Below are 17,925 nucleotides of genomic sequence, written 5' to 3' on the forward strand. Positions count from 1 at the left end.
TCCTAGGCGGATGAGGTCAAAGCATCTTTCTCCTTGGGTGCAACCACCAACTCACACCACAGGAGCACAGGAACGCCTGGATATTGTTTAAAAGAAAGGTTCAGACAGTTTAAGGTGGTGCAACCCACCAACGCTCCGTGGGTCTCGCTTAGGGGAGCACTGTGAAACGGCAAACATCCTCCTCTCTGCACCACAACTGGCTGTAAATCTTTCTTCCAAATTATCCTCCCCTGGTCTTCTAGCAGTAAAGGAACTGTTCCAGCCACTGAAAGGAAGCTTTCAAAAGACTTTACAGACTGGATTTCTTTACCTCCACTTCACTGGTCATGGCCCTTTTCTCCCTCTCTTAATAATCAGATAGGCTCTCTGCCTTCCAGAAGGCCTCCTGACTGCAACTTTGTTTTCCTTTTTAACCGTCAAAAGGGTAAAGGTATTGCAATTATTTTGGAGGAAAATGTAATCTTAATATGTGGAAAAATGTACTTCTAAATAGAGGAAAACAGAAAAAAAGATGGTAGGTGAAGCAACTGAATGTTTTACTTGTCTGAAAATACACCCAGCTTAACAGATAATGCAAGCTCAAGTCTTCTGCTTCTATCTTCTGAGTATTTAGATGTTAATGCATCTTCTGTCTCAAGGAACAGCTTCTTGCCAAAGTACTATCCATCTCCAGATTTTATCCCAAGGCTTTTGTCTGACAGCTTACACAGTGCTACGCAAATATCATCTGTATTCCACCAATGCTGGAGCAATGGTTAACAAACTTGTTGCCTTTTATCTAAGCTCACTCATGCTAAAAACTGAAGTGTTCCCTGTCTTTAGTCAAGAATTTTTCCCAATATTAAAAAACATTTCTGTTTTTCCATTCTTAGTTATCACTTACTTTTCCTGCTAGAATGTGCTTTATGTCTAGCTCTACTTTTCAAGTTTTATTCCTCATTTGTAAAAAGAGGAGAGAATCATTTGTAAAAAGAGGAGAGAAATATTACTTTAACAAAAATGTGAGGCTTTTTAAAGCTTTTTCCACAGTGTGAAGGAGATTATACAAAAGGTTTTGCACAGAAGACGACCTGCTGGGAATTTCATCTCCTTATTCTTGCAAAGCAACATATAACTAATTGCCCACATTGTTCAACTCTTACATTTAAGATTAGTTAAGACACACTTCCGTGAAACAATTAATGAAAAGAAAGTTGAAATAACCTAGTATCATTTGAGTGTTGTTAGGATCTGTTTCAGTTTGCAAAGCTCCTATGAGTATATTCACTAGCCTCAGCTTCAAGGAAAGGAAGGTTACTGGCTTGTCATACGTTGAGCTGTCATCATTGCTGAATTTTCCTTCTAGGACAACCTGAAGGAAAAATACATTTATTTTAGTATCAGTTAAGAGATCAATTTCATACTCACATTAAGCACTCCAGCGTGGAGTTTCTTTCTTCAATTTAAGAAATTTGACTTCAAAAGCACACAAATATGCTTTGCTTTTTTCTGACACTTTAAGGTATCCCACCCACTGCTTCCAGGTAGCAGACAAAGATCAGTCCTGTCCCTGCCTACTCAGTGATGGTGAGGATTAATCACGGGGTGAGGGGACACCACCACTTAGTAACGTAGCCACTTAGAAAAAAGTTAACACTTATAAATGAACTCTCACAGAAGATAAACTCATAACATTATTACCTCAGACTTTACGGTTCCAAAATGATGAGGGAGAGGCAACAAAGACAGCAAGATATTAATAGAAGCTCTTCTTAACTCTGTGGGGTTTACATAGATTTTAAACTTTGAGAGTTCTCTGCAAATCAAAGCATCATAAAGTTAATCAACTTTTTTACAGGAATTTGGAACCAAACAATTCAGTGCAAATTAAATACAGGAACCCAGTGGTCTTATATAATTTACAGTCTACAATGTAGGTATTTGTTTCTAGATTTCTGAACTTCATTTTGTAACAGCAGCAGAACAATAATTAACATTGGTTACGGATGAGGAACCAATCTACTAAGGGTTTTGAACTGGAGATAAAAGCAATAAGCTGATGAAATTATTATTCATACACTACATCTTCGAAGCAGGAAGCTTCAGTCACAAGCCGTTACCCGCTTGTTACTGCTCATAATCATCTCAATATTACCAGAGATCCACGCAATTTGCTCATGTGCATAATACATAAAACACAAATTGCTTAGCAAATAGATTAATTTTTTTCAGTAGTCTAGTAAATCCTTCCACTTATAAGACCTATCCAAAATAAACAGCGACTCAACTTTAAACCCAGAATACAGATACTAGTTCATGAAGAACACAAAAATAAACAGTGTCAACAGATAGAATATACGGTGCAAAAGGCACACACTATCAAGCGCCTTAAATTATTTAGCAAAATATCCAGAAGTTTCCAAAATTCTAATGGTAGAGTTATATATTCTAGTGCGAAAAACTACCGTAACTTAAAACATTGTCTAAATTCTCTATTTTTCAATTAATGACATGTAAAATTACTCTCTTCATGAATTCACAGCAGCAACAGATGCTAATGAACATCAAGTAAAATTTTACTTAAAAATAAGTAGGCCTTAAATCTATTTAAGCTAAATCATTCCTTTTACCTATTCTTGCAGATGATACTTTTTAGCAATGAATATATAGATAACAAGTTTTCTTTCTTTTCTTTTTTAAAAAAGTATTATTACTGCTTTTAAAGATAATCACATTAAATCAAATGAAAATTAGAGCTTATGAAATGCTGCTATTAGCATTATCAAAGGGCATTACTGATACTACACAGTATATGGCAAACTGGACCCAAACCCTCCTGTGAAAACTATTTAGGAATGACAGCGACCCGAGATGATAAATACCTCCCCACACTATGATGATATCTCCAGGGAAATGGCATTTTACCTGTCAGGTAAAATAGTTTCAAGAGCCGAAATGAAATAAGGAACCACGACATCAATCCCCTTCAGGTCACAGCAGAACAAAGGAGGGGAGTTTAGAATAACACTGGCAAGAACAGGGTGGCACACGAAATCTGCTATCTGCAAACCCTGAATTAAAAGCATGTAAAATCTGACAAAGAAAGACAAGATTAAATTACTTGCACATAAAAATCATCATCCTCCCACATGATTAAAGAATGCACAGCAACTATTCGATCTTTTCCATATAAAGCAGAGCTAAGAAAAGCTTATGGGAGCATCCCCCTAAGTTATTTTAAGGCAGGTAAACACACCCACCTAGCTTTTAAGAAAAATAAGTCCTATTTATTTCATGCAAAAACCCAGTGCGGCACAGATGTGTTGAAACACCTGACTTATTGCAAGAATGCACCGGGAGCTGTTGCAAATACAGCCTAGATGTCCACCAGCAGCACTTGGAAGGTACTCCCTCTTCTCCCCCATGTAAGGATGTAAATGAGACCCTGACTTTAATCCCCCAGTGCAGAAGAAAAAATAGTGTGAAATCTTTCAAGAGAAAAAAAAATCCTCTGATTAGAGACTCCAATATTTGGAAAATTAGACCAAACTTTTATCTATCACAACTACGTCAAATGACAACACGAGGTGATGGGGGCAGGCAGGGGAATAATGTCAAACAACCTAAGGACAAAAAAAAATATTTTTTGTTTGTTTTTGTTTTTTTGAACCACCTTATAATTTATCTGACTACTGTCCTAAAGCAGATATGAACTTGTATTAGTATTCCTTAAAATGAACTACAACCTCCTTTATAATTTTGAGAAAGCTTTACAAAAAACATAGAAAATCACTGGCTAGGTCAGAGAAACAGAGACGATACACACAATACAGCAACATGCATGAACTAAACCAGTAGATGATTCTGATCTTTCAGCAGTTTAGAGGAAATCTATGACCAAAGCAGGTGAACAATTCAGAGCCACGATTTTGAAATTCAGCTCTCCGCCTCTGAGATTTGCTATTGCACTACAACATAGTGATTTTTGGTAAAAGAGAATAAAAATAAGAAAAAAAAAAGAAAAAGAAAATACTGATAAGCAGAATTGCCTAACTTAAAACAAAACTGACTGTTTTAAATACTGGAGCGTTAAACCCACTGGGTTTCTACATCTAAATCACATTTCATTGTACTGTTGTGTTTGATAATGTAAGACCTTTTATGGTCTATAAAGCTTAAGTATTCTTATGTCTGCCCATTCTATTCTTTTTCCCTTTTAACAAAATTCAAGGGAAAAAAAGAAAAAAAAAAAGAGGCCAAGAAAGTGATTATAAAGACAGTATGTGTCCTTCGGCTGGTTGGCAATTTATGGGACTTCTCTTCTACTGGAACTTAAAAGAAAACGGACTGAAAACAGAGATCAGAGAAATTAGAAAGGAAATCAAGACTTAATTTAGATGGGGAACTCTACCTACAGCATTTTAAGGCTAACCAGGCTTTCAAGGTTGGCAACACAGGATTCAGCCCGTAACTGCAAGCCAGTCACTGCAAATTCATCCGCCCCATAGAATTACACCAAGAAAGCAACTGGAAGATAGGTTAGTACCGGGATAAGTAAGCTGGCAATATTTCCTCCCCAGTCTTCTTGCTACAAAATATCCTACAGAGTGTCCCGCATGCCTCTGCCCTTCCCGCTTCATAGTTGTCTGGGAATTCACTTGCATCAAACATAGGGTTGGAAGCCATTGTGTCTGTGGACATTTGTGATCCTTTTCGGCGAAACTCCACACTAGCTTGAGTGGCTATAGCTGGGAAGAGAAAAAACAGCGTTTCACTGTATTTGTTAGCACATAAAATAGGCTCATGGGATCCTGGACACAAAGATCAAGTCAAATTTAGTAGTTATGAAGCTGTTAGTTCACTGTATTTGAGTCAGTGTCTCTGATTATTTGAGGGGTAACTAACTTTTCCTCCTCATAAGGATGGCAACACCTGACTTTCAAATTCTAAAGCAAATTCCAACTTTATGGCGCAAAGAGCACACTTATATCCAATATTATCTTCCTACCGAGTCTGGAAGCCAAAAGATCTTCCTCATCTAGTTCTCTTCTTTAAATAAATAAAACAAAGAATAAACTTTCCTTGGTTATATACCCCTTAAAATACCCCAAAACTTTTAGATCATACTCCTGTCACCTCCAAGGGCTTAATTACAAAACTGGCCAACTAATTACTTTCTGGTGATCTGAACACCAAGTTGTTTTCATCCAACTTTGCTGTGTAAACAGAAAACTCCTAAAGAAAAACAAAATCCCAAAACTCTAAGGACTTATATCAGAAAGAGAAATTTGCGGAAAACCACTCTTCTGATTTGGTCCTTCTCTCCTTCACAGGTTTCCTGCAACTACCCAAGAAATTTTAGAAGTTAGATAGTCCAGGTGACAGCTACCGGGAAGATAGGCACTCTCCTAGTCGCTAACATATACTCCACAGTACATGCCTCAAAAAGCCTCAGGAGAGCCCACTATATCTAAATTGGACTTGGTTTTCCCTAGATTTGAGCTCTCTTCCTGTAGAATGGTTCTGTAAATAATCCAAGCTAATTGAAGTCATGTATTTTTAAAATCTCTAACTGCCTTTCCTGCATTAGTATGAGGAACATAGCATGCAAGAGGCTCCTCATTTTGCTAGCTTCATCATCCCTCCACGAACAACAACCAAGAAAGGTATTGTTTTTTTCCCTTGGGCAATGAGAGAGCAATTTCACTCTTGGATTACCAGCAGCAGAAAGAGCATGTTCCTTATTTAGCTAAGGCTTCACATGCCAATATCAACTTTCAGAAAATTTACAAGCTAAAAACCAGAACAGAGAATATGTGCTCCTAACCAAAGTCAACATATTTCTGCCAGAACCAGAAAACTTGTTCTGTATCTCAAAAACCTAGAATATTAGATTCACAATCACAGTCATGCAAAGGCCCATTAACATCTGGATAGTTGCAATACTTGTTAATTTTATTGGTAAGTATTTTTAGAAACTTCCCATAGAAAAGTCTCTACTCTTAATTTTTGTGTTTAAACTCCTGGTGTAACCTACTGGTACTTTATCAATTTTCAGGCCATAAGTAGTAAATCAGCACAAATCTTTATGCGTCTTCCCATGAGCCATTTTTTGTCCTAAATAAGCTATCCAGCAATTTACTATAGTTGGAAAAAAACACTACATGCACAATGCATACAAATCAAACACTAGGTCTGTAAAATAAGCTTTAAGTAAAAAAAACATGGTTAGTGCAAAGTCCTGAAATTCATGACATGATCACAGACTAAAGTACAGAAAAGATGGGACTGATTCAGGCAGATTAATTTGCTTTTGCCAACAATCCTCCCCATTCAAAGAACACACACAAAAAAATCACTTGTCTTTTTTTTTTTTTTTCAAGTAAAAGTGCAAAAGCTACAAGAGACAATGAGAATGAATTTACAAATAAAATATGGGGTTATGGAAAAAGAAAAGCATGACCGCAATTAAGGAAAAGCTACTGGTTCCTACTTACAAGATTTATAAGAAAGAAGAATTTGGATAAAAGATGCTGCAAGATAATAGAAATAAAATGGAAACAAATCAAAGGACAGCAGTAGTTATAAAATACTTTAAAGATGGTGAAATTGTAATATAAGTTAAGAAGCTTTTAGCTTTTTTAAAAAATAGATTAAAAGCTTTATGATACAGCAAGCTCGTTAAACACATAGGAAATTGGTATTAAGGTCCAAAATTATGGCTTTGAAAATACCATGCAAAACAATGAACAAAGAAAGTTACAAAATACTAATAAGATTCAAATCTGTTCATATCAATGTACATCAGTTCTTTAAATGAATGTTATTAACCCTTCCCAGCTCAAGTACATTTCCCTACATTATACTGTATATGAAGTATATGCTAGGCTATAATACGGCTTGTATGACTTGGGGGTAGGCTCCTAAGGGGAAGATTACTTACCTACAATCTTCTCCCAACAATATTCCTGCTTCCACAGCCATAAGTTGCCAACAGTATTGCAGCTCCATCCTTGATTAGCAAAGTGGCTAATAACCCTTAACAGACCCCAGGTCAGATGAGCATGCCTACCCTAACCTCCAGCTCAGACAAGAATCTTCCAAAGCAGAAATGAAAGGCAGAATACTACTAGAAAGGTCAACATTTCAAAAACAATTTCAAGCAAAAGGAAAGATGAAAGACCCCAGTAGCCAGCTACCTAAAGAGAAAACTACCTACTTTGTAAGAATTGTTTCTTTGAATGTGCTGGGTCAGATCAAGACCCATGAGCAAGCCTCTCTGCAATACTCAATACTTCCCTAATCAATGTTTCTTATGGTTGGTTCCTATATCCTCAGAAATAGCCTTTGGGACAACATCTTAGGGACAGAGAAGGGCTAAAAAAGATGAGCAAAACTATACTCTAGAATTCCCTTGCTGACCAACAGTACCTGAGTAATCCCAACAACCACCTTAGGTAAAATTCCCACACAAGCGCTTTAAAATAAACAGTGGTCAAACTTGTGGCTTACTTCTTTAGGTATGAAGATTAAGAACAAGCACAACAGATTGCTGGATTCATTTCCTGAAATGTTGGCCCAAGGGATTAATGAGTTTCTCCCAATTCTTAGAACTTCTTGAAGAACAAGTAGTAGCAGCATATACTGAGCGGTCAATTGATACACATCATGCCAGGGAGGCTAAGCTCAAATACACACAAACACACCATAATTAGGAATAACTGTCGTAATTAGGAATGACTTCTTAATGTCTTCATAATGCATTTCTTACGAAAAACTTCTCTCAAGGCAGCAACCATGGGGAACTGCTTATACTACACTTGGCTGAATGAATATCATATACTGGACATCAGAATAATGAAACAACTATTTCTCCAAAGGGGAAGCTTCCTGCAGCCATCTACTTCTAAAGACCACAGCAGAAAAATCTAATTCCTTTCAAAACCAACTATCCAGTTTTAGAACAGATCATTTCTCCTCTCTCATCATGATACAGAAAAATGTTCAATAGCTGCCTGCTATAAAGCATCTCCATCAAGGTCTCAGTGTAGAAACTAAAACCCTAATCTAGGATGCACAAAGCACAAGAGCTTGGTACCAGCTTTAGTACTGAAGATGGTAAGATCACTGCTTCACATCAGAATCCAAGTAACGATACAAGATTATCTTGAAGGACAGGGCTCAAAGAGAAAACAGGAGGAAAGTGCTCCAGATGGTGAAAAGGATGAACATTCACTGTACACAAATTACCCCCAGGTAATCTCATGCAGGAGAAAAATGATTCTGTAGTCTCTCTCTTCTTAAAGAGTAACAGATAAAAAACATAACTGAAGCAACTGAAAATACTGCAGACTATCCTGAATTGTGCAAGGGCTACTACAACAAGTTCTCCCAAGGAGACAATAAACTTGAACAACAGAGGGGTAGTAACTATAGTTACAAAATAGTTGAGACTGGAAAGACTTCCAGAGATCATCTAGTCCAAGATCCCTGCAAGGAAAACTGCAGCAGGTTGCTGTCCAATCAGGTTTTGAGTATCTTCAGAGAGATCCAGTGCTTGACCACCCTTCACTGTGAAAAAGTTTTTTTCCTTATGTTTAAATGGAATTTCTTGTATTTCAAATTGTACTCCTACTGCTTTGATTCTTCAACAACATGGAAATCAAAAACCATCATTATGTTGATAAGAACCTTGCAAGTTGCCACGATAAAGTCATTTGTCACTCAACCTCAAAAGTCTCACTTCAGCGAGGAAATACATGTATTAGCTGGCTTCACAGGGAGAAAAGCCATGCCATGTTGAAGAGGCAGGGGGCTTAGAAAATCAGCTCATAACCCTTTTAAGGCACACCTTTTTTAACTGAGAAAGTGTCAGGTGAGAATATTTTTCCTCGTACCTTAACAAGGTTACCCTTCCCTGCATCCAGGTATTTTTCATCTCAGAACCTATAAGAAGTTGCATGTTTTCTCCTCCCCAACAGGCACATTATTCTTACTCTTCTTGACTTCAGTTTTGCAGGCAAAAGTGTTAGACATATTCACAGCTGAGACATAAGGCTCCAGAACAAGGGGAGAAGTAAGGGTACATAGTTACTCATTCACATCAACTTTCATCAACTGCTGTTTGCTCCATAATGCACAAAAGGACCTACTGCAAGGGAGGGAGGATGAGACTTTACTCAGTTTGAATTAGCAGAGTTCTTTTAAAAGAATGGAACTGAATTCTGAAGCAGAACACAGGACTACATCTCATCCCATGTGGTCATTTGTTACAAGATCTCATTTAGCTCACAAGTATCAGTCTAGACGTAATGTCTGTGTGTTGAAATGTGCCATGCAACAGGAAGAGCAATAAGGAAAACAATTTAGAAAAAAAGTGTTCCAGGGCAGGAGATCTCTCCCTACAGGACCAGGCAGAATCCTGAATCAAGGTATTTCACCTCTTTCTCTTATACTACAAAGTAGTCTTCAGTCCTCCCATCTGCAGGCAATGACAAGCAGAGAAACTGTATCAGAGAGCTAAGAGAGGAGGAATGCAGTCTCAGACTGAAAAGAAAAACAGTATGTGCCTGGACCAGCAGAAGACAATATTACATACCAAATCTGATCATAAATGCAGACACTTACAAATTATAGAATTTTATCTGAAGCATTCATTTAAAAATAGATTAATAGCACTTCCTAAGGCTAATGCAAAAGGCTATCAATAGCAGTGCCAAACATGGCAAGAATATCCAGCTAGTATCAAAAGCATGTACTGTATCAGACTACTGAAGATAAGAGATGGACTGCTATATACAGGCATAACCAGTCTACAGCCATAAAGAAGTTACACAATGAGCAGAAGATTCCTTTATGCCCTCTTTCCTATGAGCATGGATTCCAGCAACTCGAGATCCCTTCTCTGCTGCCGTCTTTCCTCAAAGCATGCCTACATTGGGTAGCCTGAGCAAAGGCAGGTGGATGGTCTCAACCTGCAGATCCAATTACATTACCAACGTGCCCAGCTTAAATGACAGGGAGAGATGAGAGGACACAGCCCTCATTTGGTCCACCTCAGTCCAGCATGATCCCTCTTGCCTTACCCAGTTCAAGGAGGGAAAGACTTTACCTGGAAGCATCAAGCTCCACAGAGTGCCAGAACAGAAACTCTTCAATTTGGACATAATCCCAGTTTTAAAAGATGCTAATGCTTCAAGTCAACAGAAACTACAGTAGCCTAACACTTTAGAAGTCTTGTAACATTTCTCCCACTTCAGATAGAGGCTTAGTAGATGACCTTGAGACCTGCAGGACAGTCAGGCAATCAGATTTTAGTACCTCTCTACAAAGATAGTTTTGGCAGTATGGGTCCATCTTCTGTATGTCCAGTTTGCTCTCATTCTGACAGCCTGTCACAACGTTTTTGTGACAGTACTTTAAATAGTGGTAACAGGTACTCATGACATCCTGGAAGCGCAGGAGCAGGCTAGAAATCAGGCTGATTTCCCGACTTTTGGAGCAGGATGTGTCTTTCAGAGGACAGTATACTGAGCACAGAATTTTTACTAACCTCAGGCTCCAGGCAGGTCAAATGCAAACGCCTGAAGGTAACAAAAGCAAAAGATTAATTCAGCCTGTTTTGTAAGGCTAAAGATGCAAATTGTATCAAATAAAGAAAGGAACCAAGGCAAGTGAGTTAAGGAAGATCTACTGGAGAACTAGACAAAGAAAGTGTTTTTTGCAAGAGTACCATTCTCTCCCCTGAGCTGATTTCAAAGGCACCAAGACTAGCACAAAGTCTGCAAAAGGACCCAGAACTAGATGCTTTTCAAAAGCGTTTGCTATGGATCTAATTCCTTTTCTGATGGAGGAGATACTACATGCAGTTCTCACCCTAAGTAGTCCTAAATTGGGCAAGCACTAACTGAGGAGACAAAGGCATGTCTTCTCTGGGTTACAAAATGCAAGACTCTCAGCTGCTGGGGGCTTATATCAACAGAAGAACGCAAGAGGATACTTATTCCAGAGTACAGTCACAGCAATCTCCTTGAGACACAGAGCAATATACTAGGCATTACTCTTTAATGATGTGCAGTAACTGGAACCAAGTGAGTGCCACAAGTGAGAACCAAGTGAGTTCAGAGGGATTTTACTGGCACAAAGCTTAAATTCCATCTCTCAAATTGCTAGTAAAACTGGACAGAACACAACTGGTTTTCTGGGTCTCCATCACTGTCACTCTTCCAGGAGACTATTTGCTGCTACTAAATGGCAGAACGTGTGACATGTTAGTACTGGTCTCGTTATGGATGGCTCTGGAGAGCACAGAGGGGGAACAGAATTGAGCGTTTTTTACTCATTCTGTCATGAGTGGAAAAGGACAAGGGATAAATATTTGCTGCAAAACTCTAGGTATCTTCCTATTTCAATTAAATCAAACAAGTGTTCATAGTTTCTAGGAACAGGAGAACTGAAGTAATAGTTGGTAAATCCTTCTGTAAGGATAGAAATAAGACAATTCTGGCTGCTGCTAGAAGATGCAGGACATTGCTTAGGCTATCGAAAGGCCTCAGAACTCCTTAAAGCAAGTCAATCATTTCGGTTTTGAATGACTGAATACTTCCATTGCAATCACAATATCTGTGTTTACAGCAGAAATTTTGTTTCATAAGCAAGTAATATAGCTTATAAACTAAGAAGTCATAACATGTTTCTAAAAAAGGTCAACATCTCATCCGATGTCCTTTTCAGGTTGAACACTACCTTAAAACTGCTCAAGATACAGCTTAAATCAAAATTCAAGCCAACAGATCCATCTGAAAAGTAGTTACACTTAAATACAAAAATGTATTACCTGAATATACAACTGAATATACCCTCAAATTATTTTTTGCTCCTTCCGAAACTCAACTATTTATTTCTCCATTCACACATCACAGGTCTTTTCCAGAGGGACTTGAACTTCCTATCACAGAAATCTGTGACTGGCCACTTCCAAAAACTACACGCTGCATATCTAAGGTTACCTTTAACGGACCCCAACTTCCAAACTCACAGTTTCCATGCAGGGGGAGAACTGGATTTGTGACGCAACGAACAACGAAGCTAGTTAGTTTAACTACTGCTATCAAATCCTACCTATAAACCCAACTTCCTGCAACAGGCCTCCTCTTCCTTTATTTTTCTTAGGCCAGTGAGCTTTTGACATAGATTTCTTGGCAAATTTTCATGGACATCTGACATACTAAATAAAGAACAGAGTGGGGAGAAAGAGGATTGGTAATGTTTACTCTTTTCTGAATACTTATCACCAAAGGAAGGAGAGTGCTAAGAAGCCTCTGAGCAGAGAGCGCTACCTCTGCTATCGTGTCTCAAAACATCTAAGCTCTAAAGCAAAGCAAACCATAGGAGATGAAATAAACCCAGCAGTTTAGGACTGAAGACAACCTGGATCAAGCCATGCATGGAAACATGCAGCAGCCATCACTGGAAGGCAGCAACTTTACTAGAGATTTTAAGGATTTCTGCTTTTACATCATTCTACAAGAACAAGGGGAAGTGCCACTTCATGCAGTATCTGGGACTGATGTTAAAATTTTTGAACATTAAAGAGCCTTTATAAAAAGTTGCTATTACTCAAAGAGATATTTTAAACTTGGAAATTAACTCCTTCACCACGTTATTTTCTTCGCTTGATGTTTTCTCTGCTAGCATAATTGAGACTGCTATGTTTGTTAGAACAACAGAGTATTTAATAGCAAAAAGTGATTTTTTAATTTTAAAGTTTTGAAGTCCCAAACACCTTCTTGGCTAGGATCAGGTGCTGGCTCAGCTGGGAGGGGTTAACCACAATATAGGACTTTATTAGATTGGGTTTTTTTGATTATGCATATGTTAATCTTGCAGGTAGGAAATGTCAGTAAAACAAGGAAAAATATTTACAGATATCTGTTCAGCAATATTTACCAGTCATGCTGCTGTCTCTATTTACTCCATTATGAAGTTTACAGTGAACAAATGCTGCATCAAATAACCATGATCCAAATAGGTTCAAGATGCTGTTAACCTTTGGCCTGCGTGGAGCTGGTAGTGGCCGTGGCTCAGAACTTGTCTGGTTCGGGCTAGAGAGTGGAGAAGTAGAGGAGGGCTGGTGCTGCACTTTCGAAGTATGTGCAGTAGTTACCTATTTGAACAGAAGAACAAGTTAGATACTAGAAGCAAGGAAAGCTACATTCTCTAATCAAAAAACCATCAAAAGCGCCAAGCACTTCAAAACAGAGCATGAAATCTTACAGTGCTGGTTTTCATTGTTGCTTTATTCACAGTCACGGCCCGATGCCTTCGATTATGCGGTGGAGTTGTGTTGATAGCAGTGTTCTGGGGCATGCTCAGCCTGTTTACCGGTGTGGGGGGTGCACTATCTGACCGGGGTCGTGAAATGCCTGTAGATTAAGAAATAAAACAAACTTAAAGCAAGACTTCCATAAGCTCATACACAGCAACAGAGTTATATTTGGGCCTTCTGTAAATAGATAAGCTCTTTCACCTCTCCCCAGTCGCCAAAAGAGCTCTATTACGGAAAACATCTTTCTACTTTTATTATTAAAAGGAAACCCAACTGTTTTCTGACATTTGAGCAAGCTGAATCAGATCACTGAATCGTCCAGTACAAAAGTCGCTACAAGGGATGGCGTAAGAAAGCAGAGCAAGCCATAATTTTACGGCAGCAGCAACACATTAGATCAGTTGTCATCTTCTGAAACTGAACCTCAGGGAAACACTTGTGATGTACGAAAAGCTGCTCTTCCTAGTCACTGAATCAGAAGCAATCTATCCCAATTCTATCCCATTTTAATGAACATCAGCATTGTCGCCACACTAGGAAACTAAATGGGAAATTGTAGTGTGCTTGAAGATCAATCTGATTCAGATTTTTAGATTCTGCTTATCAAAGTATCCAAGTACTTTCCACAGCACATGATGAAAGAGCTAACTCATGGTAAACTGTTTGTCTTATACCCCCCCGCCACAGTAGAGTGCGCGCCATGAAATGCATTGCTTCCGTTAAATATTTTTGAGTACGTTGTAATAATTTGCCAAACACACACATTATGTAAGTACGTATCAGAGAAGGCAAAATAATAAAAAAAAAAACCACGTGCTATGGCACTTGATGTAAAAGGCAATGAGATTTGCATCAGCCTCCTGTTGCTGAAGGAGCCTACATCGCAATTCTAAAGTCTGTCCGAGAACATCCTCTCGTGCACGCATACAGCTTGAACGCAGTTTCACCAAGAGCTCTGCTGTGCTGAGTGCATCATCATAGCCTGTAGTCTTCATCTTTGAACTCCAGATGGGTTCTCAAATACTCTGGGTCCAAACTACACTAGATCTTGAGAAGTCTGAGGTCTCTGGTTCAATGTCCTATCGAAAGCTCATGTAGAAAGCAACAGTCCCAATGTGCTTACAGTTGAGTCTGTGCTGACAAGGCGCACACGGCAGCACTGTGCATCTCACTGGCGCAGAAGACCTCGGTTCCAGATATAGCTACATATGCTCCTCACCACTATTATCTAGACAAGAAGCTGTGTACATGAGTAAGTGAGGACAGGTCACCACTACTCAAGTGCAAACGGAAACTACAGAAAGGACTATTTACAAACATTAGTACTAAAAATATCAAAAAAGAATCGCAGCCTATTTCTAAGGTACAAGAGGAACTGACCATAAACAGACATCCCAGGAGAGGTACAAGCACTGTGCAAAGCGAACAGCCTGATTTTTCCTCTGCCTCCACTGCAAGGCATGCTCCTCACAAGCCTTCCATTATAAACCACTTTCTCCATTGACAGTAAGTGCTAATTACCAATGACACTTTCACAGAGACTTGGATATAGTATGCTTCTCCTCAGTACATGCTGTATTTAACAGCTTTTTAAAACTCAACTTACTCGGCCAGTAAAGGATTCCCCACAGGAACACCCTATAGTAATCTTCAGTTAGACATTTTATCTTGTTCCAGTGCAGCACATTTTCCACCTGCGACAATAGGATTTGGCAGAGTTTGACAGAGCAAGTCAAGGAGATCTTTCTAATGAAGTCAGGCCATACATTGCTCAGGTTTATTTTGAGATTACTTTTAATACCTGACTCATCTGGCTCTTAGGTCACTTTGGAGGTAAGAATGAGCAGCCATGCTCTGTACATTGCAAAATACAGACTCAAGTTTCAGTCAACCCACAACTAATGACTACAAGGAGTTTTTGAGAGAGAAAAAAAACGAACACAGAAGATCTTTCCAGGTGACTGACCTAAGGAAGGAGATACAGATTGCTATTACTCCTTCTGCCATTTTGCTGGAGGGAAAAAGTATTCCAGCACTTAAAACTGCTGTGGTCTACGCTTTGACACATCAGACCAAAGGATCAAGAGTACAGTTAGGAATATAAGAAATCCTCAAGGAAGAACACAGACACTTCCCCTTTTTTCAAAAACCAAACACCTTTCGTTCACGCCACTATGGAAGCTTCTATTCTACATTTTAGCCTACATTCAATTAAATTACATAATATTGGTTTTAATTAAATTAAGAGGAGGCTTGCATTATGACTGTGGTTTTGTACAGTCAGTCCCAAAGGGACACAGCTTTTCCCTGGAAGGCACTCCAGACCGAGGAGACCAGGAATCTGAGAAGGAAGCATCTCTGTAATCTTCAGTCACTTCTTCCTCTCATACATGTGTAAGAGCTTATCCCTTTTTAAGAAACTCACATTTTAGTCTTAATATTGCCTTTGTTAGTATTACTATTTTTATGTTCTTAGTAGTTTAATTAAAAACAGAGGTCAGTTAGAACCTGAACCTAAATAGAGGGATATGCAGTTGCTACTGCATAAAATGAAGCAAACACAATATAATATGCTGCGTATCTATCTGTGATGGAGGGGATGCTTCAATGATTTGTTCACAAAAAAAGTTTTCCATTTTAGCCCCTTCAAGTAAAATAACTTTCAAGTCACTAAGACTACCATACCACCTTCCTTTCACAAACCACACGGTTATTTATCAGACACACTTCAGAATGCTTTAAAATTTCACATCTGGTAGTAGTAAAGAATAATCATTCAAGTCTTTAAAATTGGTGGCAAGACATCTGGAAGAAGTTCAGTGGATGCAACAGGCTTCAAAATTCAGTATCACAGTCTAACCAATAATTTCAGTATGTCCTGGACAACCACAATTTTTTTGCAATACGGAAAAAAATATCAATAATTCTTTTTCCTTGCAGTATTTTTACAGCAACATAGCATGTATTTCCAATAAAAAGTATCTTACAATTTTACAGTTCAGTGAGACAGGAGGGTCTTGAGATGCTTTGTTTAAAGGGACTGAACCACTCAGGTTTTTCAAAAAACAAAACAAAAAAACAGCATGTAAAATCTAACAGTCTAATTCAGCAGCCAACCTTTTTCTGAACTCAGTTTACATATCTGCTCAAGCATTCTGCAGGCTCATATTAATTCACACTTCTGGCAGATGATAACATTTGTTTGCATATAATTAATCAAAAAAGCAGCAGGAGACAGTTCTTTAGAATTTTCAAGAATATATTATCTCTAAAGAATTTTCAATAAACGTGAAGCATACTCAGAATACAACCTTAGATTTCCAGCACTATATAGTATTATTTAAAAATTAGCAGCTAGTGCTTACATCTACTTTACCTTTTACTGAAATTTAAACTACCCAATTACCATAGACACAAAGTAACACATCTTCTCCTCTCAGTAGCACTCGTCACTCATTAATCCTAAACTAAGTGAAACTGGTACTTGTAGCATAAATATCTAAAGATGCCACTCAAGAATCAATACCTTATAAAAACAAGTGCTGCACACAACTTTTGCCACCAAGTTTATAGACAAAGTTGTCAGTGCTGACAACATGTTAAAAAAAACTTGCGCTGTGGTGTAGACAGAAAAAAAAAAAAGTCATTTGAGGAAGAAGGACGTCCAGTTTTATTTTAGACTTTTTTTTAAACAGGCATTTATTTAAAATTATGGCCATTCAAAAGTGATTTTACATTCTTTCCCTGTCAATCTCAGGATATACTTGCAAGTGACAAATTAGACTGTTACACCAGTGTTGCTGAAGAATCCAGATTTTAAAAGAATAAAATAAAGATTAGGTTACTAGCCCTAACTATTCACAGACAAGACAAAAAATGTTACCTAGGAATGCATCCACTAAACAGCTGATCCCACGCATGGCACGAAAGAATATTTGAGGCAGATGTTTAAGGCAGGGGTACTGATTCAGTTCTTGAGTCATTCCACTCACATTCAAAAACTGCTCCTGAAATTTGGGGGTTGAGCTAATAATGGCTGGGTTACTCAAATCCACAGGATTACTGCACACAGAAGAGAACAAAATATATTTGAGTCAGTTTAAAAATAGCTGTTAGAATTTTAAGAATGCTTGAAGATGGATTAATCTTAGACATATTTAAACAAACAGCAACAAAAGAGAGTATCTAATATACTGTAACTGCAAAAGAGGGGTCTTGTACTAGCATGTTTTGTATTTGGTCTTTTTAATCTATTACTTCATCACAAACGACAAAGTTGATTTTTTGGGTTGGCAGGACTTCATTGCCTTCATTTCAAACATTATCCAAATAGGCTTAATAATTTTATTAATCAACCCATTGAACCAAAGCATAAACTCCATAGAATAATCCTGCAGTTACAGTAATACTAACAACATAAGAGGTCTTCTGAACTTAGTTTTCAAGAGGTCCAGAAATCGTTAAAATTGTTTCTTCTAAAAGGGTTAGCAATTAATTAAATATCATCAGTAAATAATGACAACAAGGTATAAGAGCAGGGGCTATAAAATCTTGAGATCTTGTTTCTGTCTGATACAAGTCCTATAACTGTAAGTCCAGATTTGGAGAGTACAAGACTT

At 38.1% G+C, this 17,925-nt stretch overlaps 1 protein-coding gene across 6 annotated transcripts in view; it reads right to left on the reverse strand.

Moving 5' to 3' along the window:
• Nucleotides 1-17,925, reverse strand: part of RALGAPB (Ral GTPase activating protein non-catalytic subunit beta) — a 69,378-nt gene that overhangs the window by 32,603 nt on the left and 18,850 nt on the right. For all 6 annotated transcript variants that reach the window (XM_062589126.1, XM_062589125.1, XM_062589128.1 and 3 more), the window contains 7 exons: nucleotides 17,190-17,368; nucleotides 13,255-13,403; nucleotides 12,928-13,144; nucleotides 4,526-4,727; nucleotides 2,905-3,072; nucleotides 1,681-1,795; nucleotides 1,204-1,351 (listed from right to left, as the gene is read on the reverse strand). In XM_062589126.1, coding sequence (XP_062445110.1) covers nucleotides 1,204-1,351; nucleotides 1,681-1,795; nucleotides 2,905-3,072; nucleotides 4,526-4,727; nucleotides 12,928-13,144; nucleotides 13,255-13,403; nucleotides 17,190-17,368 — 1,178 coding nt within the window. The remainder of the gene's footprint in view (nucleotides 1-1,203; nucleotides 1,352-1,680; nucleotides 1,796-2,904; nucleotides 3,073-4,525; nucleotides 4,728-12,927; nucleotides 13,145-13,254; nucleotides 13,404-17,189; nucleotides 17,369-17,925) is intronic.

The sequence above is a fragment of the Rhea pennata genome, chromosome 16 (assembly GCF_028389875.1).
Source record: "Rhea pennata isolate bPtePen1 chromosome 16, bPtePen1.pri, whole genome shotgun sequence".
Taxonomy (NCBI): domain Eukaryota; kingdom Metazoa; phylum Chordata; class Aves; order Rheiformes; family Rheidae; genus Rhea; species Rhea pennata.